Source organism: Bombyx mori, chromosome 24 (genome assembly GCF_030269925.1).
Source record: "Bombyx mori chromosome 24, ASM3026992v2".
Taxonomy (NCBI): Eukaryota; Metazoa; Arthropoda; class Insecta; order Lepidoptera; family Bombycidae; genus Bombyx; species Bombyx mori.
The window spans coordinates 11,307,488-11,330,766 of record NC_085130.1 but is presented as its reverse complement, the minus strand read 5'-3'; the positions used below and the strand labels follow the sequence as shown (position 1 = coordinate 11,330,766).

At 37.2% G+C, this 23,279-nt stretch overlaps 1 protein-coding gene across 1 annotated transcript; it reads left to right on the top strand.

Annotated features, from left to right (window-relative positions):
* Positions 1-158: 158 nt before the first annotated feature.
* Positions 159-13,845, top strand: LOC732916 (ferritin). The gene is made up of 4 exons (NM_001044115.3): positions 159-439; positions 11,079-11,221; positions 12,608-12,742; positions 13,224-13,845. The coding sequence occupies exons 1-4, from the start codon at positions 373-375 to the stop codon at positions 13,506-13,508; spliced, it is 630 nt and encodes a 209-aa protein (NP_001037580.1). The 5' UTR covers positions 159-372; the 3' UTR covers positions 13,509-13,845.
* The last annotated feature ends 9,434 nt before the right edge of the window (positions 13,846-23,279 follow it).

Here is a 23,279-nt window from a genome sequence, read left to right as displayed (position 1 = left end):
AATAATCGTAAACTTGATTTTTATGTTTTATTCACTTCAAAATCATAAAAATATTCCATTGTCAACCTTGGAACACGAAACCTCGTAGTCATGACTCTTTTCTTTGTTGTGCAATGTAGGTTATTTCCATCTCGCTCGCTCACATCACTCGCTGTCAACACGGGATGGCCGCCTTATCGCTGCGCAGTTCATTATTTAGTTCAATTCAAAGTGACATACGCGAATAGGACTTATTTATTTGAATTTCCTGCGAATTATAAGTCGCCTTCTGCGCCAGTGTGTGTAAAGGCTTGACTTATACAACTACTGCTTTCACGAGCGCATATTTTTTTGAGTATCGTCAAAGAATCTGTGATTATAAGAGAAATTAAGATGAGGGCTGTTTTCTTTGCTGTCCTCGGACTCGTTGCTGCCCTAGCTCCTGCCACAGCTACACAGTGTGAGTACCGAAACATATTCTTACCTATTCCTTCTGTTTTTTTCTAATTTATATGATTTTCCGATTGACTCCTTTGTCGGGTAGGTTATACGAGGTACAATAAAGTTCTAGGCGCTTCCAAAAATCGATATAAGCGTTTTTCTTCTGTAGTGTCCGAATTTTAATTAATGCTTTTAAAATTAATAATTAGTAGCATGCTTAAAAAATGAAATATATAATTATAGAAACGAAATTCATATACGCGCCGTGCTCAGAAACGAAAGGCAGTATGTGCCATTTTATTTATTTAATGATGATCAGGAAGTAATTCAATCAAGGCCTTCAATTCAAAATCAGATGTTGTTTTTATGTTGTTACAAAATCTAACATGGGACAGGAATAGGAATAGGAACTCATAAATGTCGGAAGAAATGGTGCTTGCTATCTCTTGAATCGTTTAAGAGATTTCGTTTTTGGAAAAAAAAACACCTAGCATATTAATTACCAGACAGTTGTGTTATTCGTGAATTGCTTATTTAATTGAATTTTGTTCAACGCGTACCGTCATTTGTTTTTCCAAGTCGCCATTTAGCCAATGTTGAAGTTTCTACATTAAGTTCGACTATGAAGTCGGAAGCGGTGCATGTATCAAATATCAATTCTGCCTGTTCACTCTAAGAGAGTGAGAGAGAGAGATAGAAAAAGAATACACTTTTTTTTTTCACACCAAAACATATCGAGGGATGTAAATCTATTTGGTTTAAGCGACATTTCACTTAAATACGCGCAATTTATTATTGTAATTAAAGGTGCGTTTTATTCCAAATAAAACGCACGAAAATTCAATTAAAAACATCGAACTGTTGATGTTAATACCAATATTAACATCAACAGTTCGATGTTTTTAATTGAATTTCAATTAAGCTATTTTTTTCTAATGATATGTATGAAATGTCGCTTACACGAAATTGCCTTTCACCTATCGTTTTAACATTGGAAAACATTCCACAGACAGATATACATAATTTTATATTAGGCGGTCTTATCGAGCGATCTCTTCCAGACAAGCGTTTTTATTTAGAGGAATTTTGAAAAGATACGGCGAGTTCGTTGCGGGTACAAAAAAAAAAGAATAATAATTAAAAAATTTATTTACTACATATAATAATAATATGAAGTAATTATATGACTTGCTTACCAATTTACTTTCGTTTATATAATAAATCGATAGTTTGCTTAAAGTTAGGTAGGCAGCGGCTTGGCTCTGCTCATGGCATTGCTGAAGTCCATGGGCGATGGTAACCACTCACCAGGTGGGCCGTATGCTCGTGTGTCTACAAAGGCAATAAAAAAAGTTAAATACATTTTTTTATCGAACACTAGCTGACCCGGCAAACTTCGTAGTGCCTCAATCGATAAATAAAAGACCTAAACTTTTGACCTTTGAAACTGAGACCTTAGAATTCATATTTCAAAGTAGGTGGCGGCATTTACGTTGTAGATGTCTATGGGCTCCGGTAACCCCTTAACATCAGTTGGGCTGTGAGTTCGTCCACCCAACAAAATCACAAAAACATAAAAAACAAAGCGTCGCGACAGATCTTGTAAACTGACCTCATGTCTCAAGGTGACGTTTACTTTGAGGTCCGACCGCTTACTATCAAAACCGCACGCGTCTCCGACCCGAAGATCGCACGCTTATGATCAGATGAGCTATCTGCTCGTCTAAATAGAACGAGGCGACGTGTTTAAATGTCTTAAGAAGTACTAGGCTGACATAAACGTAAGGAGCTCTCTTTGAATGCGCTTTAGTACTGTGAACCGCTTCGAACAGGCCCTACGCTACTTCGAACAGGCCCTAGGCTGAGACTACGCCCACTGAGTTTCTCGCCGGATCTTCTCAGTGGGTCGCGTTTCTGATCCGGTGGTAGATTCTGCGAAGCACGGCTCTCGCTAGAGCCAGTGTTAGCAACGCCTGGTTTGGGCCCCGAGAGCTCACCTACATGTTAGGCTTACGCGGACAAGAGCCTCTCAAGAATATCAGCTTAGGTAGGAAAAAAGTGAGTCCTCATGGGCAGGTGCCATATTCTACCGCGAATCAGTCTTAGGATTCAGTTGCCCAGAGATATTCTTTGAGGGTTTTGATCAATAAAACCAGTATCGGCCGTGAAATTGTAAACTGCAGTGTCAACAACATCTTAATCCCGTGACTGCCCTGTAGGTCACCGGTGCCCTACGCGGCGCACTGAAGTAATTACGTCGATTTCTGTTACTAAGGATTGCCTAGCATTGCCTTTATTTGTTTGTCAATGCACGTTTTAGTCTTTTAGAAATGGATTCGGTGTCAGTATTTTCGGATTCATCTTTCCCAGAGTCTACTAGATATTCCGGCGCCTTCTTTTTTTCTTTCTTTTTTCCCTACCTATTCGCTGGTGGCCTAAGAGGCTATTTCAGCTACGCAAGGACGGGTAGGTGAGCTCACGGGCTCAATCTGAGAAAATTTGCTAACACTAATCCTAGCAAGAGCAGTACTTCGCTGAATCTACCACCGGATCGAAATCGCGATCACGTAAACTGCAGAGTGTCGAAAACATCTTAAGCATGAATTCTAAGTAAACCCTATAAGTATACAAGATAAAAAAGATACCATCGGTATTCTTTGATAGTTTCTCTACCTGCCATACAAGGGCCTATTTTAAGGTCGGACGATAATACCCAATATGCGGATACAGAAAAAACAGATACAAAAGACGCTAGTAGCCGCCATTTTTCTTTTGTTGAGCCACGAAATGAATTGTAAACGCTATTATCGAAGGAATTTTTATACGATTTTCGTAAATGCTTTCTTGATATTTTGGCTGTTGCCAGCGCCATCATCACGGGTTGGGAAGACTGCCGATAGGATGCTAGGAGCAGACAAATCCAGAAAATACTGGTAGACTTTTTGGCGGCAATGCTTAGTGTAATGAATTTGTTAATGGGGGCTTATTACTCGTTTAACATCTATGGACGTCCATGAGTTTTGGGAATTCGAAATAAAATACTTAAAATTCCATTTTAATGTTTGTACCAGTTTGTACCACATATATGTTTGCTATTTATAACAAAAGATTTGGCCGTATGGACTACGTTCCCTTTCATATGTGTAATGGAGAAAAAAAAGTCGGTAGATTCGTGTTTCGAACAAAACACAGACAAAAAAGAAATCCGTTTTTTTTTTCTTAATTCCATATACTTTATTTGGGCAGACGGTACACGTTACAAAGAATCCTAAAAAAATGTATCCTAAGAAATGATTTGAGTGATCTGACTTGGAACAAAAAGAAAATGCGTACTGCAAAAGAATAATTACGCGGACTAGCTAAAAATAACTTGTAATTAATACGCGCGTTACGCGAATTAAAACTTTGCAGTTGTATAAATAAGTGCCATTATCTGATGCTGTTTGCATTTAATTCCCACAATACCTACTTACCGGCTAAATCTTATCAAAAGAAACGGTATAATTAACGTATTGAAAAAAATATATATATGGTAAAATATTATAAAGTAGCGTGGAAATAACATGTTTACCAAAACATTCATTTTACTATCATTTAAATGAATGATATAGATAGAGCGTAAACAAAAATTATAATTATTGCATGTATTGAATTGTATAAGAAAACCATATAAGTCTTAAATTTGCATTAAATACGTGCGCGACAAATAGATGAATAACTCAATAACTCAATATCACGCCAACCGATTTCGATGATTATTGTTTTTAGTGTATATTAATTTGTTTTGGAATAAAAAAAATTCTATTTAAAGTCTGTTTCTCTTAAAGCATGTCTATTTACAATTGTTAATAAGTCAATAATAACATTTAAGTATAAATAACAATTTAAAAGTTACTAGTGGTCGCCCAGTAGTCAAAATTCGGCTATAATTTTTTGTTTCAATTATAAGTTTGAACACTATTATGGTTTATAGTCATTTTAAGTTTAAATTATAATTATTATGGTTTTATTGTCAAGATTTTACTTCTGTAATTACAGATTTCGCCAAGGCTACACTATAGACAAATAGTATTAAAAAAAAACAATAGATATTAATCGATTCTCGGTATTAATCGATTCTCAATTTGACCACAGACTTTAACAATAAACAAAAGAGTATTTAAGCGTGTGTGTGTCAAATGCATGGTAGTGTGTGTAATGTTTTTTTATTTTTTATTGCTTAGATGGGTGGGCAAGCTCACAGCCCACCTGGTGTTAAGTGGTTACTGGAGCCCATAGACATCTACAGCATAAATGCGCCACTCACCTTGAGATATAAGTTCTAAGGTCTCAAGTATAGTTACAACGGCTGCCCCACCCTTCAAACCGAAACGCATTACTGCTTCACGGCAGAAATAGGCGGGGTGGTGGTACCTACCAGCGCGGACTCACAAGAGGTCCTACCACCAGTAAAAGTTTTTGCTTCACGTATTAAAGTATAGATTTTGCCGGGAATTTAGCATTCATTTTTCTATTTTTAACTTAAAATGTTTTTATAAAATACTTTTCAATAATTCTTTCGCATTTTCTGCAAAATATGCGAGTCAAAGTGTTAAGTAATATTATACTAGGATGAATATAGTACTATTAATTTCCCGAATAAAAAAATAAACACAAATTCAATTTCAATGAGTCCTCTATCGGCTGCTGGCTTCGTCGCATCTTGGTTTGATACACGTCAATAAAACAAATATGGCTCTTTCTAGAAACACAACGATACAATCTCACAGCGTGAGCTTCAAAACAAGATGGCGACTGCACAATACCGCGAAATCCTCGTGACGTAATTAATATTTTTCAATATTACTTTACTGTTTGTCTTTTAAAGAAAATTTGGTAATGTAAAGTTTAACCGAGTGCAAAAAGAAGGAGGTTCTCGATTCTACCAAATTATTTATAGAACTTTTCTGAGTCGATCTAGATGATTCTTTTTTGTTTGAGAGCGGGTGCTTCTCCTGTGGTCCCGTTTAAATTTTATCAAGACCTGAGCTGTAATATTCGCGTTATTCCAAATAATAAATATCGAAGGATGAAATAAAATAAATTTCGAGGCTTAAGCGACATTTTTGCAGCTTTACAGGGGCTTAAAGTTGAAGAGAAATTGGAAAATAATACCGTAAAAAAAAAAACTTCTTCAACTATTTGAATAGAGTAAACATAATTGAAGTTCAATTAAAAGCATCGTATTGTTGATGCTAATCTTTATATATATATATTTCTACTGTGTGTGTGTTTGTCACTGAACTCCTAAACGGCTGGACCGATTTTAATGAAAATTTCCGTGTACCTTCTGGTGGATTCGAGAAAGGTTTAGATTCACAAATCAGTCCGGCAGACAGCGCTGCACTCGGTATCTAGGTTATTTATCTTTCCTAGAAATAATTTATAGAGCAAAACAACGTTTGCCGGGCCAGCTAGTACCAAATAAGACAGACCCTTAATTGCAAAGATAAGTGTATTAAGCGAAATGTCACTTAAACCGGTCTTTCAACCCTCGATATTGACTTCTACAACTGCATACATTGACGATATCCTTCCTTATACTTATTTTTGTGGGAGTAACTATCCTTTTTTTGTTTGTTCCAATCTTGCATTAGATGCGTAAATGGTCTCACGTGAAATCAGTCCAAATCGAGTCCAAATTGAATGTTTGTTTGACCCGTGCGTTATCAATACATTGTCATTCGTTAATGCGTCGGGACGATAAGAACGAACCAATAATGAAGTCCATAGTCTAATTGGTTCGTATCGACAATTCATTATCGGCTCGTAAACAAATCGCTTGTCAACATAGAATTATTCGTGACACCAAATATAATGTACTTACGTACTAATAATAATAATAATTCATTTATTTATCAAATAATAATAATCCATACACATCTAAGTCAATAGCCCACTGAGCTTCTCGCCGGATCTTCTCAGTGGGTCGCGTTTTCGATCCAGTGGTAGATTCTGCGAATTTCTAGTTTTGCTAGAGCTAGTGTTCGCAACGTCCTCAGGTTAGAGCCTAAGTTAGGTAGGAAAAAAAAGGAAGAAATAATCAAAAAGTCAAAATTAAATTGCAAATAAGTACATATTGAAAAAGAAATATGCAAAGACTGTACCCGCCCGCTTCGCTGGGCATTTAAAATGAACATTATTATTTCTCACCCCCACAAAGATTCTCATCATTAACGCCCCTGTAACTGATGTAGGGAGTCCAACTGGTATATAAATATTAGCCTATCCGTTAAGTACATTTATTTTCTACATGGATACTAAGTTTCAAGTCAATCGGATGCATGGTTCAGTAGTTATAACGGAACATCCGTAAAAATCACTAGATTTGTACATAATAGTATAGTGGATAAACAATGAATAATAAATAAACTAGTAGGCCTTCTCAACTAAGACTATAATATTATTTATAGGCATAACTAACGAATTCTACCTTATATTCCTTTACCTAAAAGGTTATTTATTTATTACTCCGCAAGGGAATCATGGTACATTGGTTCAAGTACTGACAGTCATAAGGGTCTGCTAATGCATTTAGGATGCTGTTAACTGACTAACTATGCTGACTAAATGTTATTGCACAAATACTTGTGAGACTGCACGGGTAGGTACCACCATTCAGCCTATTTCTGCCGTGATGCAGTAATGCATTTGGGCTTGGGTAGGTGAGGCAGCTGTTGTACTCTAAAACTGGGACGGAGACCTTACGTCTCATAAGTTGGTAGCGGCATTTACGTTGTGATATCTAACCTTTAACATCAGGTGAGCCGTGAGCTCGTCCACCTATCTAAACAATAAAATAATAATAAAATGTACCTTTTGTTGATTACATATTCAGAGAGGTTGCTTATATTGCTTGCTCTTGATCGCGATGTTGGGAACGAAAGCTATGATAATAAAGTGGAACACTACAATGCGTGACGTCATTTGTGTCTAATCGTAAATTAGTTTTGAAAATGTGTTTAGCGTTTGTGCAGTGCTTAAAAGTTTTCTCGTTCTTGAGCAATGAAAAATTGTTGCTTCGTGAAGTTCAAACCTATAATCCTCGTGATCCACTCTCAGTCCTTATGGACGCTATTAATAGCAACATCCAAAGCAAATGTCACCACACCGCCGAACTGTCCCAACGGTTCCACCTAAAGCATAACCCATAGCATCAGCCAGCCAGATTTTCTGAGTAAGATAGATACGCTAAAGAAGCAACCGCCCTTGATCAGTTAGGCCTCATCCGGGGGCGCCCGGGCAACTGTTAGCAAACGTTCACCTTTCGATCGAGCACTCGAGTTCGCCCATCTGTCCTGGTGAAGCTATAAAATCCTCCAGGTCAGTCCTCCGTCTCAAAAAAAGCCCTACCACCGCAGACAATGTCGAAAATTTCCGACAAAGGTCAATAAATCCAGACCCATCAACCGTCATTACATCGTATCCAACATACATATCTGTCTTTGTTTCAATAAGATAACGGAGTCGCACGTATGCATTATCTTAAATTCATATTTACGTGCATGTACTTGGATCAATCCGTCAAGATAACGCCTAAGTACGGGATTTGCTAATACGAATTATTGCTATGCGATCGCGTCTAATGCATTCTGTTGGTAATTTTAAAATAGCCCTGTATCCCTTAGTACCGGAAATTGCGGATCACGTTTTCACCAGTAATCAGACGTATAACACTAAACAACAAAGTCATCGAGCTAAAACAATTTCATAAGTCGTCAATCGTTTATTGATAATGCGCGTCAAAATGCGAGATAAAGAGTTTAGAAATCCGTGATCTGATAGCAACAGGTGCTTGTGATGAAATAGGATGCAAATAAACCGAGAGATACACTCGAGTGATCTGATAGTCGGTACTTAATATTTGATACTAATCAATCCCTATATTGTTCTAGAACATGATAAGTGCATACTTATAGGATTCCCGCACTAAAAAGATAGGAAGATAGGTCTATGACTGTACCGGTGCTTGAGTTGCACAGGCAGGTGAGGCACACAGCCAATTGAGTTTCTCGCCGGATCTACTCAGTGGGTCGTGTCTCCGATCCGGTGATAGATTTTTGCGAAGCACTACTCTTGCTAGGGCTAGTGTTAGCAATTCTCTCAGGCTGAGGCCGTTCGGGCGTAGCTGGAATAGCCCCGTAGGCTACTAGCAAATAGATAGGGAACTAAAGGTTTCTAATCTTATATATAAAATTCTCGTGTCACAATGCTAGTTACATTATAAAAACCTCTGAAACGGTTTGACCGATTATTATGAAGTTTTATATGCATGGTCAGTAGGTCTGAGAATCGGCTACTATCTAGTTTTCATACTCCTAAGTGATAGGGGTTGTCCATCCGTAATTTCTTTTTTTTACATTTTGTTTTTATAATGAGGCATTATGTGGTTGAATGAGGTTTTGTTATTTTTATATTCCCTCATCGTTCACAGCGCTACATGCCTCTTTCACTCATTTACCACATCCTTACACACTTACAATAAGTTAAAACCGGCAAAACAACGTTGGCCGGGTCAGCTAGTAATCTCTATTTCTGAATGATCGACTCTTAATGTCGGCCAAACTCTTTATTTCATCTTCCCAAAGTTCTAGTTGTCGTCCTTTCTTTCTACAGCCGTACCGTGGATATTGCTCTGGACTTATTTTGGTTCATTTCTCGTATTTCTCTCAATAAGTGCCCTGTTACATGTCAATTTAATTTTTACTAATTACCTTCATTACGTTTATAAAATTTTGTTAATCTCTTTATTGCTGTCAATTTATATATAGGAATTTAATTACAAATTCAATTTTATAAACTTCAGATTGACATGACATGACGTGACTTGAAGTTATTTATTAGTGGTGGTAGGACCTCTTGTGAGTCTGCGCGGATACGTACCACCATCCTTCCTATTTTTGCTGTGAAGCAGTAATGCGTTTCGGTTTGAAGGGCGGGGCAGCCGTTGTAACTATACTGAGACCTTAGAACTTATGTCTCAAGATGGGTGGCGCATTTATGTTGTAGATGTCTATGGGCTCCAGTAACCACTTAACACCAGACGGGCTGTGAGATCGTCCACCTATCTAATTTAATTAATTTATAGGAATAAAAAAAAATTGTAACCTTCGAAGTTAAAATTCTTTTTCTATTCCAATAGAATTTCTATTTCAATAGGATTGAATTTGATATTTATATACATATTTGAAGTTTATAAAATTGAGATTGTAGTTATTTTGTGTTTTTTTTTTAACTAGACAAACAATACGAAGTTACGTGGTGTCTTCTAGATAGTTCTAAATGGAGTTTCGATTGTAAATATTTGGATGAATGCCAACAACGACAATCTGCTAATTGCAGTGTGCATTTCCCTACGTAGAAACGGACCGTACTTTTCCACCAGTCTATTGTCCCCCGACGAATATACACCGATTTCGCTTTCACGGAGCAAACTGAGAGAGTTCTAACCAAATCTAACCTAGGAAGGAGATAGCCCAATATGTCTTTGAACCTATTTGTACTATAATATTATTAATAGAAATCAAATATTTTATCTTTACCATAACATCGTATAAACACACTAGTTTTTCAAACGACATATCTATGTAAAGGAATCTTGAGATGTGATTTTTACAGACATCAATCTTGAAGTCTCCGATTGAATGTGTGATGATGTGTGAGATGTTATGGGAGATAACATGTGATGGGACTCATATATATATATATATAGCTGATGGGGGACCCATAAGGTTTAAATCACCAAATACACCATAATCTTCGTAAATTTTACCTATGCTGATAGCCTTGAGAAGCTATATCAGCTTCGTCCTAACATGTAGGTGAGCTCATGAGGCTCAAACCGTAGTGGTGCTAACACTAGCCCTAGCAAGAGCAATGCTTCGCAGAATCTACCACCGGATCGGAAACGCGACCCTCTGAGAAGACCCGCGAGGAACTCAGTGGGCTGTGTCTGTGGGTTAATTCGCACATCGAGCCCTTCGTCGCAAGCGACGGGTTCGACGTGGACGGTGACTGGTGTTTGTGGTACCTAAAAGCACCGTTAATGGATCAGGAGGATCTGTAAAGTCGTGTTTTGGGCGACGTCGACTGTTTACCATTCGGTCTGCAGGATCGAGTATGGGGTAAAGGCGCAGCGAAGGATCGTTTTTATAGTTTAGCACTGGCTCTTGGTCGGGGGTTGTATGGAGTCGATCATAATATCTATACATATAAATGAAATTGGAGTGTCTGTTTGTAATATTGAAATAACCGATTTTTACTACATGCATATGAATATATTATTATATACGGTACATAGACCAAAATAACAATTTTAACAATTTGTGTCTGTCTGTCTGTTTGTTCCGGCTAATCTCTAGAACGGCAAGACCGATTTTGACTGGACTTTCACTGATAGTTAGCTGATGATATAAGGAGTAACTTAGGCCAGACTAGTTTAGACTAGCTTCGCCCCGCGGCGTCACCCGCGGTTCGACAATAACTGCGGGTAACATCACGGGACTCTCCTACCAATAATACAATGTAATGTTTCCGAAGCGAAGCGAGGGCGGGTCGTTAGTATAATATAATTTGCTAATTTTATTTTCGTGTGCAATAAACGAAGTATTACGGCTCAGGTTACGTCAGCCCCGTCACCATCAGGGATGAGTGGCTCACCATGGAGCAGACTTGCTACAACATGATGAGGAAACAGATCCAGGAGGAAGTGGCCGCGTCAATCCAGTACTTAGCCATGGGGGCTTACTTCTCGATCGATACGGTAAGTAATAAAAACCGTGGGTACCTTTTTTGATTTACTAATGCGGGTAGGAGGGATAACTTGATGGCCTGTACTGGAGGGGTTAGCTAAATTATCAGGACGGGATACCAGCTTAAAAGCAGAGGTTTTCATGAATGCATTTACTTATACTATTATGAAGTCGAATGATGCCGAGAAGATTCGGCCAGAAACTCGGTGGGCTAATGCTGTGGCCCAAGCTTCTCTATTAATACGCTTTTATTAGCTTCAGAATGTATGTTAGTATGTAACGGAATCTTTGAATATGATTTTGACCCCTCTTTAAAATGTCGGATTAATTTGAAATTTAGTATACTTATTAAGGACCGAAGACAACTCAATATTAAAAAAATATATTGAAAAAACTGAAATTCAACTTAAAAATGAAAAATAAATAATAGATTAAAAAAACTAACAAATTGCGCTTTTATAGAAAATCCAACTAAAAAATAGAAGTATTTTGTTAGTTTTTTTAAACTATTATTTATTTTTCGCGTGTTACTTTGAATTTTCGTAATTTATGATCGAAATAGTTTTTTTTTTTATTGCTTAGTTGGGTGGACGAGCTCACAGCCCACCTGGTGTTAAGTGGTTACTGGAGCCGATAGACATCTACAACGTAAATGCGCCACCCACCTTGAGATATAATTTCTAAGATCTCAGTATTTTTACAACGGCTGCCCTACCCTTCAGACCGAAACGCATTACTGCTTCACAGCGGAAGTAGACAGGGTGATGGTACCTACCCGCGCGGACTCACTAGAGGTCCTACCGCCAGTAATTACGCAAATTATAATATTGCAGGTTTGATTTTTATTACACGATGTCATTCCTTCACCGTGGAAGTCAATCGTGAACATTTGTTGAGTACGAGTATTTCATTATAAAAATTGGTACCCGCCTGCGGGATTCGAACACCGGCGCATCGCTACACACGAATGCACCGGACGTCTTATCCTTTGGGCCACGACGACTTCAAAACTTTTACGTTACTTTGAATTTACGTAATTTATGATTTGAAATGAATGTTTATTACAATTATTGCGAAACGGTCTCATTTCATTGCCTGACCGGTCATCGTTCTCGTCGAACCCGTCGCTTGCGACGAAGGGCTCGACGAGTACATTAACCCACAGACACAGCCTACTGAATTTCTCGCCGGATCTTCTCAGTGGGTCGCGTTTCCGATCCGGTGGTAGATTCTGTGAAGCACGGCTCTTGCTAGGGCCAGTGTTGGCAACGTCGTCAGGTTTGAGCCCCGTGAGCTCACCTTCTAGTTAAAGTTACGCTGATATAGCCTCTCAACTTAGGTAGGGAAAAAGAAAACGTTGCCCGATTAGTTGAAATAGGCAATTCCATGTCTTCCAGGTGAACCGCCCCGGCTTCGCGAAGCTATTCTTCGATGCTGCGACTGAAGAACGCGAGCACGCGACCAAGCTCATTGACTACCTGCTCATGAGGGGAAAGCTGACAGGCTCCGTAACCGACCTCATCACGTACAGGGTAATCTATAACGTATTACTATAAATTTTAAGGTCCAAATTTGCATGTCTCGGATGTTTGTCGACAAAATCATGGATATTAGACATCTACAACGTAAATGCCACCACCCACCTTCAGATATGAGTTCTAAGGTCTCAGTATAGTTACAATGGCTGCCCCTCCCCCTTAAACCAAAACGGATTATTGCTTCACAACAGAAATAGGTGGAGAGGTGGTACCTACCCGCGGGGACTCACAAGACGTCCTACTGGCTTGGCTCTGTCCCTGGCATTGCTGAAGTCCATGGGCGACGGTAACCACTCACCATCAGGTGGGCCGTATGCTCGTCTGCCTATAGGGGCAATAAAAAAAATATGTATTTTTTCTATAATTCTGGCCCTCCTTTAGAATTTCTTAAACTTTGTGGCCCACCATTAAAAAAATGTTTGCCCACCACTGTTCTAGATGTTATTCATTCACCGACGATTCGTTCCCCCCCCAGGCCCCCGCAAACACGTCGTGGGAGAGCGGCGCATCAGCCCTCGAGCACGCCCTCAAGCTGGAGAGTGACGTCACCAACAGCATCCGGGAGGTCATCAAGACCTGCGAGAGCAGCTTCAACGACTACCACCTGGTCGACTATTTGTCCGGGGAATTCCTCGACGAACAGTACAAGGGCCAACGCGACCTCGCCGGCAAGGCCTCGACCCTCAAGAAGATGATGGACAAACACGCCGCCCTCGGAGAGTTCATCTTCGACAAGAAACTCCTCGGATTGAACGTATAAATATTTTGCATGTAACGCCGCCATTACGTTCGAATCCGTTTTGAAATGTAACCAGTAAAAAAATATGGCGTAAAATTGTATTATGTAATAACCAATCCATAATTATTTTTTCATTTAAACAAATAAAAATGTACAAACTTTAGTGTTTTATTATAAGCATGCGTTTTATTAGAGAATGCATCGGTTTTTTTTAATTGTGTATTCATCTGTCAATTATAAACAAATATGGCGTCCATGGCGCGTCAAATAGAACTTGTGATAAGCGTAATTAATTAATAATGTCATATTGTGTTTTTTTTTCCTTTAATTATTAGTACCCAATAAATAGTAAACATTACATTCTTTGTTCATTTTATTTATTAACTTTCGACCCACTACGGCTTCGCTTCGAGAACATTATTGATCTTACATAATGAATTTTCTTTTATCCAAATTTGGTTCTGACGGTAACAAATACAACAAAGAGCCGTGACAGACAAAAAATTGAAACTTGCCTCTTCTTATTGGGGGTTAAAATATGAAATTGCCGATTTGTACTGAAAAAATTATAATCGTTTTTTTTTTCATTTAACATATTATTTATTTAATCAAATTATCTACCATTATTATCCATACATTGCTGCCATCTAATAGGAAGGTCATATTGTTTGTCCCAATACAATTTTTTTATAGACAAAAAAAGACCCTCTTCAAATGTCACTTAGGTGGTGTCATAATTCATTTGTTTAAATTAGATTAATAGGAAGTAGGATGAGTCAATAGACGAATAAAAACTCAAAAAACATCTTATAAACTACAACAATCGAATAAAGAAAACAACTGAGAAAATTAGAATTGCAGTAGTTTATTAAATAGAAATAAACAAAGTTTTTTACTTAAGAAAAAACAAAAACTTAAAACAGTACAACAATAATAAACTTAGCATTCAAAAGTTTTAACAAGCAATATATCTACATAAAAATGTCAATTTTCAGCGAAAAAAAAGGGCGGGAACGTCAAAATAAATAGGCACTTTTTTCAAGTTAATTTTAATTTATTTGGTTTTAGCCCTTTTTACGACATTGTTTCTTAATTTTTCACTGTGTTAGAGTTTAAAATTATATTCCATAAGTGTGTTCCGTATTAATGGACGATGACGACAGGGGTGAGGGCTTCAGCTCCGCCCCTGTGTCCGCTCCCAAAATAATGGGAAAACGAAGATTGACCTCATCTGAATACGACGAAAGCCGCAAAATAAAAATGACTTTCATTAAAAATAAGCGCGGTCTTTTTAAAGACCACCATGCTCTTTATGAAGACCTTACAAAAAAAGAATACCCAGTGCTTCTTCAGTCAAGCCTCTCGCAACCAAATAACAGAGTCCCAATGGATCTGTTAAGAATAAACAAATCTTTAAAAAATGTTCAAGGGGTACAGTATGTCAAAGCTGCTGGAAACTTTTTTGCTAAAGTTTACTTTGGCTGTGCTCGGGATGCCAACGCTTTTTTATTAGATGTAAGCTTTATGGAGTTAAACAATTGGACAGCAAAAATACCTTACGATAGCATTGAGAGTCAAGGAATTATTCGAGCTCCTGTGGAATTAGATGAAGAATCTCTTTTAGTAAATTTAAAAGCTTCATGCACAATACTCGGAGTAAAAAGATTTTTCAAAAAACAAGAGAATGGAAGTGACAAGCCACTGCAAACTGTGCTGGTTACATTTTTGGCGTCTAGCCATCCTGATCACGTCACATACGAGCATATTTGGATGCCTGTTTCGGATTATATTAGACCTGTGTTACAGTGTTTCAAATGCTACAAATTCGGACATGGAAGTGGTGCCTGTAAAGCCACTCAAGTTTGCTCTATTTGTTCAGGCAATCATTTTTATAAGGAGTGCAGCACTCCCAACATCTTCAAGTGCTCCAACTGCAGTGGACCACATTCTGCAGTTTCTTACTCTTGCTCAGTAAAGGCAGCCAAGGTTGCTGAAGTTAAAAATAAGATCATCGGCAAGCAAACATCATATGCAGCCATACTAAAGACTCCTGTTATTAAGAACCCCGTGACCTCTTCTGACATACCTATATCTGCGAAGACCCCTCAAGGTAGGGCTTTAATTTCAGACATTATAAATTCAGAAATTGTCATCAGAACCATTACAAAAACTTTAATAGAATTGTTAAAGAAAAAGGATTCTAAATCCCCTTCTGGACCTATATCTACTCAATTAATTAAAGAAATGCTAGTAACGAATTTTACATCATAAATTATGGATAGGTCTACTCAATCTTATATGCATAATTCTGTTGGTCAGTTTAATATCATTCATTGGAACTCTAGAAGTTTATTTCCTAAATTAGATCAACTTAAAGATTTCCTCAGTAAACTTGACAAGTGTGTTGATATGATTTTATTCAATGAAACCTGGTTAACTTCACATAAAATCATCAAATTACCTGGATTTAATGTTATAAGAAGAGATTCCAACCACCCACATGGTGGGGTTGCTATTGCATTACGCTCTAAGTATAAATTTAAAATAATAGACACAATTTCTCAATATCATTTTCAAAATATTTTAATTACAGTTTACATTAATAATTTTTCTTTTGACATTCTATGTGTTTACATTCCTCCACCACCAAATGGTAAGTTCACTATTAATTTATTGAAAGATTCATGTTCTAAATTTGTTTCAAATAATTATTTAATAATTGGTGACTTCAATGCACATCATGCTTCCTGGAGTTCAAGAGTCAATGATAGAAGAGGTAAAGCCCTTCATGATTATGTGGAAAGTTTTGAGTTAGTTTGTTTAAATGATGACACAATCACAACCTTTGCTCCATTTGGTCAACAAGGAAATGTATTGGATCTAGTATTCGCTTCCCCTGCTCTTAGCTCTAGTTGCACAGTTTCTGTCCTTGATGATTTGCTCAGTAGTAATCATTTCCCACTACTTATTGAAGTCTTTAACGATGCTTTTCTTCCTTCCCATCCTTCCTTTGGCCCGACCACCTCTTCAATAAATCAAGTTGATACACTAGATAATACCTCTTTAGCTAACATAAATTTTAATAAGATTGACTGGTCAAAATTTAATAACTTATGTGAAAGTGAGTTTTCAAGTTTTAGCTTCGCTGATAACCCTCTTGAAAATTATAATATGTTTTTGAGTATTTTACATGACATATTAATGACTTTTGACAAAAAGTGTTACTCGCACAAAAAACGGAATTGTTCCAAAGCTGTTCCTTGGTGGAATGCTGATTGTGACCGCGTAGTTTTACAAGCCAAAGTTGCTTTATTATCGTACAAGCATTATCCAAATATGGAAAACTATATTATTTTCAAAAAGCTGGACGCTTTGAAGAAAAGAACTTTATATGAAATAAAACGTTCAAGCTGGATGAATCTTTCCTCATCATTCAATCGATTGACTTCGAGTAAAATTATTTGGGATCACATTCGTAGATTTAAACACGCTAAACTCAATCATATTTCTTCGTCTTCAAGTTTTTTTCAAAATCCCGCTAATGCATCTTTGTTTTTGGACTCGATAACTGGTTCTGAGAATGAAATTTCTGAATCTAAGTTACAAGATTTTTTTAACAGCCACGGAAAACCGGAGGCTCAATGGATGGTAGATCCATTCTCTATGGGCGAATTTGCGACTGCGTTAGAAAATAAAAAGGAAACCTCCCCTGGTCCTGATTTCATCCCTTATAAAGTAATCAAAAATCTTCCCCAGTATGCTAAGGAAATTTTATGGCAAATATTTAATGATCTTTGGCAAAACAACTGTATTCCTTCGAATTGGAAAACTCAACATGTAGTACCGATTTTAAAGCTTTACAAGGATCCCAACTGTATCAATTCTCACAGACCCATTTCATTAACTTCTTGTTTTTCGAAAATTTTCGAAACTATGTTAAAAAACAGGTTAGAGTGGTTTACTGAAAATAACAACTTAATACCAAGTACTCAATACGGATTTCGTAAAGGTAAAAGTACGATAGATAACTTAAGCTGTTTGATTGGCGATATTAAAAATAACTTCCATAATAATCAATTTACATTAGCGGTATTTTTAGATATTAAAGGGGCTTTTGATAATATAGATCATTCCTACCTTATTGAAAGTCTACATTCTTTAGGCTTTCCAGGACATGTTCTGTTCTGGCTGTACAATTTTCTGAACAAGCGCTCTATGTTTTTGAAAATTAAATCTAGTTTATTTGGTCCTAAAATTTCTACTAAAGGTACTCCTCAAGGTTGCGTTTTATCACCTCTCATATTCATACTTAGTTTAGTACGTTTCATAAAGAAAATTCCAAACACTGTTAAACATTTATTTTTTGCTGACGATCTTGTTCTCTATGTAAACTGTAATGATATTAAAAGTGGTGAATCGGTTATGAATAGTTGTTTGCGTAATATTTACGATTTACTTACTAATTCCCTAAAGCTTGAGGTCAATATTTCCAAAAGTTCTGCAATTTTATTTTCCCAAAATGGATTGCATTACCCTAAAGTTTTATACAATTATGATATTATTCCTGCTCAATCTTTCGTAAAATATGTTGGTCTTTCTCTAGATTTTGATCTTTCGTGGAAAACTCATATTGATGTTATTTGTAAAAGAGCTGAATTAGGTTTGAATATATTAAAATCGCTAACTGGAGTAAAATGGGGAGCTGATCCCAAAGTTTTAAAAACTATTTACATTGCAACAATCCGAAGCCATTTCGATTATGGCAGTATGTTCTTTTCGGATGCGAATTTTTCTATTCTTAGGAAATTAGATATTGTGCAAAATAGAGCATTACGAATAATTACTGGTGCTATGATGTCGTCTCCAATTAATTCCTTGGAAGTTGAGGCTGGTATTGTTCCTCTATACATACGAAGAAGTTTTATAATAGATAATTATTGCCTTAAGCTTATTAGCCGTGATAATCAAGTAACTTACAGGTATTTGAAGTATGCAAATATTCCAAATTATAATTTAATTCCGCTTCCTAATTCTTCATCCATATCCAGTGCCATAACGTACTTGAATTTTGAATTTCAGGATGTGGTATTTTGGTCTACCCTATTGCCTTGTTTCGAATATAACTTTCATGACATGTTGAGAGATGTGGCTATTGATCTAATCAAGTTTAAATCTAAAAATGATTTTCTGGAGTTCCTTGAAGATAAGACTGATTTTGTTAAAGTGTATACAGATGGCTCTAAAACTAAAGATAGAACTAGTTTTGCATTTTTTGATTCGTCCATGAACATAGGATCAGTTTATAAATGTAGCAATTTTTTCTCTGTTTTTTCGGCTGAAGTACTAGGCATTATATATGCTTTAGAGCACATTCGAGTAAATTACTCTGCAGGGGACAAAATTTTAATTCTATCTGATTCAATGAGCGCCTTGCAAGCTCTTAAAAATAAATGTATTAGTGCATCTGTAAATTATTTAATTTATAAGTTAAGAAGTTGTTTGAGTTTTTTGTATTTCAGAAATATATTTGTTGAATTTTGTTGGGTGCCAGGTCACTCTGGTATTGTGGGTAATGAATTTGTTGATAAATTAGCGAAATCTACAAAAGATATAAATATTTCCGATTTTAAAGTTCCGTACTCAGATTTAGTTTATTCAATTAAACAAAATATGATGAAACGTTGGTCTAATTACTTGTCTAAGTCCAGAGAAACGAAAGGTAAATGGTTAGCTGAAATAGTCCCAGTACCTAGTACTAAATCTTGGTTTGATAATTTTAGATTCTTCCCGGGAAGAGCCTTTATATCGATTATTTGTAGATTACGTATAGGCCACGGCCATTTTCCTGCGCATCTTTTTAGATTAAAGTTAAGTGAATCAGCTGCATGTACTTATTGTAACTCTGGCATGTGTGATCTAGATCATATTTTTTTTAATTGTCCTGAATTCAATCAACAGAGATTATTGTTTAATGCATTATGTAAAGACACAGGCTTAAAATCTATTCCTAATTCCATTCAAGGTATTTTAAAGCTTCCACAACTATTCTCAATAGTGTATAATTTTGTACTTCACACTATAGGACGACTATGAATGTATAATTCATGAATGTATCATAGGTCTCCTGCTTATGTGCAAGTTTAATTATTTTTTTATAACGATTCATGTTCTTTTTTGTTGTTTGTTGAAAAAAAACTTGTATTTTTTTATACTAAGTTCTTGCAATTCATTTTGTCATTAATTTGTTGTTTTCAATCATTTGTAATTGTTTCTTGGTTTGGTTTGTTTCTTTTATTTGTGTTTTTATTGTAAGTTCTAGTTCATGTTCTATTTTTTTGTAAAATTAGCTTAAGCTGATGGCCGTGTTGCCAATGCTTTCAATAAATTAAAAAAAAAAAAATCAATTTTCAGCCATATTTCTTTCCTTTTCCCGCCTTTACATTGGTTTTTTTAATCTTCGCGTCGCCGCGTTTCATCAGTATGTCTTGCGGGATCGGTATTTGGCCATATTCGTCGACGCCAGGGCCCAAACTCATTTTGTAACGGAAATCCTGCTTTGCGTAAATCGATTGTGACGGTATATAACGATTTTTGCAGTTGTAGAAATGATAATCTCTGAAAGTTGTTTTGTAAAAAAAGCATATCACCATTAAGAAGCAATTTTAAAGATCTTTCTAAACAGTAGACGGTTCACTTAAGGAGGGTAGAGGTAAGGAGCACAATCTTGTTTATATAAATAGGACCAATTGAAGAAGCGTCCGCCTGCAAACTGTTAAGACTTATCGAAATATCGCTAGTGTAAGAAGTGGAAATGTTATACGAATATAGCAGTTTTAGTTTTAGGTATACTGGATTGAAGTGAAGAAGAATTTTTTATTTCATTCCACATGCTACTATTCTTCCTAGTCGGATACTCTTGGCAGAGTAGTCGTGGCTGTCAATGGACAGGGTTGTGTCTCGTCGTCGCCGCTCGCTACTCTGGCATCACCTTAATTGACTCCCTTTCAACTATGGAGGGTAGAGGTAAGGAAAACCGTCTCACATGGGAGAAGCTTGAAAGTGTCCCACTTTCAGGGCTAAATAACAGTTCAAAAATCCTCCAGAATGGCGCTAGCATAGGTACAGGGTATGATATGAATTGAGCAGTTGTTAACTGATTGAAGTATGCTGAGTTAGGAAATGTAATATATTTATATAGTAATATGACTAGAGTAGTTAGTAATAGTTTAATATACAAGACCTCACATGTTTACGTAGTCCAAACTAATTTCGTCAATATAACCTAAAATTATTCCTGTGGTAAAGCGTGGAGACATCGATTGCATTTTCTTACTTTGTGTTTTTGTAGTGCTTACAGTTCTTTCGTCCTTTTTTATTTCTCTACCTTATTCTAATAGCTTTCAGCGCCTTTTTTTAAATTTACCGGTTGCTATATTTAGCAGATTTTAACGGACACTTCTCACACACAGAGACGGTTCTCCTTACCTCAACCTTCCATGCTCTTTTTTTTTTTTTTTTTTTTTCGGGCTGGGAGCCGAACCTCCTACGAGGTCCCCGCGCCTAGGGGGCGCGCGGGGTTTGTGAGACTCAACGATCTGCAGGTGCTGAGAGCAGATCGCGGGCGCAAGGATTTTAGGGCCCACCCACTAAACGACACCCCTGCACTCTTACACCCGACGTCCGATCTCCGTCCGGGGTCAGAACCCGGTCAGAGTAGGGGGGTTCCCGCGGTCAACACTACAACCAGACATGCGGCGCCACCCCGAGGACGCCCGACCGACGGGTCGTCGAGGCGATAGTCGACGACCAACGATGTCGGTCTCCGCGGAACCTTCCATTCCATGCTCCTTGCTTCAACCCTCCATGTCATGAATGAATACACTCAGAAAAAAAAGCGTAAAAAGCACATAGCTCTAAACAAACAGCCGCGTTTTACCTTATGTCGATGAACTGAAAAGGTGAGAAGACACGATCTTCAATATGTTTCTTATACTCCAGCCATCTACATTTTAAATACTCGTTATTATTTAACGAATAATAAATCTTATAGTTGTATTCGTATAGGCCTTTTTCGAATAACGGCAGCGTACGGTAGTTTGAACCTATTGCTTTTGTTATATCTGAAAGAAAAAAAAGGCAATATAATCGAAGGTACTACATTACCATAGACATAGGGGCCAGCAATCAGGGCTGTCGGAATAGTAGTAGCAACATTTTTATCAATTTTATGTACAGGTAACCCCCCTTTAACACGGTATTTTACAACACGGTTCCACTCTAAACAAGAAAAAATACCAATCATAAAACACGGTGCTTCTGCAACACGGTAACGAGATTTTTGTTTAAAACCATTTAGTTAAATACATTAAGGGCATGAACACAATTTATGACAATAACCGAAATTTTACTGTTTATTTTTAATGTAAAGCAAAACATGTAAATTTACACTAAATGCCGCCACCTACCCCGCTACACTTGACAGGGGCTAGCGACATGACACGATGGTTGAGAGCCGCTGGACTAAACAATCTCCCACTAAATCACATGATAGTCAAACATGTTACATTCACGAAACTAAAACGATCTTACACTGCCTTACCTTCATTGACAGTGATGGCGGGCTTTTGACGTTTGATTTCAACGCAATTGGGATATTTATTTATTCCCATTTTATTAATTAGTTCTTAACGTTTGAAAATGCTTTCAAAAAAACGCCAATCGCACTTCTCTTTCAAATAAAATGTTTGACTCTTACCAAACTTCATATTATGACAAGACTCAAATTGTGAAATACTAAAATTAATTATTTTTTTAGGAAATTATAATTTTCAGCCAGTGCTAATTTGTCAGGCGAAAAAGTGGACAGACAGACATGCATTTTTTGTACCTACATACAAATATATAGAGGTCACAATTTTTTTTTTGCTTTTATCATTTTTATTACACGATGTTATTTCCATCACTGTAGAGAAAAATCGGCATCCAGATTCGAATACCGGCACCGTCGGATCGCTCGATGTGAATTCACCGGGCATCTTAAACTTTAGGCCCTAATGACTTCTATATTTATAATACGTAAACTTTGGGAGCTGCTGACTTTTTCCATACTTTTCTCTGGTAGCCTAAGGGGCTATTATAGTTCGCGCAGACAGGTACGTGAACTCACGGGCTTAACCCGAGAGAATCTGCTAATCCTAATGAGAGCAGTGCTTCGCAGAATCTACCACTTACAAAACGACCACCACTTGCGAAATCCCGACCTACTGAGAAGATCTGACGTGAAACTCAGTGGGATATGTTTATGTGTAAGTTCGCTGGCGAGGTCTGTGATTGGTGCTTGACGCTGCTGACAGAAGCAGCTTTACCCAGGGCGTAGAGTGTGGGCGCAGCGGTGTCAGAAGACGCCGGGCTTGGAACTGTCAAAGAACCTGTTACATTTGTACCTATTCAATTTTTACCGTGCCCTGACTAGAGGGCGCTAGGGTAATTATTGCACACGGGCCCTACACAGGTTAGAGACGCCTTTGACTGCTAATATATATATAATTACGAGTTTCCTAATTTGATTTTGTCACCATCGTCTATGGCTCTTGATGCCAGTTCAAGATCTTCACAGCGTGAAACGAAACGTATATCCTAATTTTTTCTATATTATCTGTGCATTTTTCACTAAATCTATGGAGGGTAGAGGTAAGGAGCACCATCTTGTATAGGGGACAAGTTGAAAAAGTGTCCATCTGTAAACAGCAAATTATAGTTCGAAAACTCATCGAATTAACGCTAGTGTAGCAA

What these genes read in the sequence shown, in the direction of transcription:
- LOC732916 (NM_001044115.3), top strand. Translation starts at nt 373, where the DNA reads ATGAGGGCTGTTTTCTTTGCTGTCCTCGGACTCGTTGCTGCCCTAGCT. An exon ending in CTTACTTCTCGATCGATACG is followed by an intron (nt 11,222 to 12,607) that starts GTAAGTAATAAA and finishes CATGTCTTCCAG; the next exon opens with GTGAACCGCCCCGGCTTCGC. An exon ending in CCGACCTCATCACGTACAGG is followed by an intron (nt 12,743 to 13,223) that starts GTAATCTATAAC and finishes TTCCCCCCCCAG; the next exon opens with GCCCCCGCAAACACGTCGTG.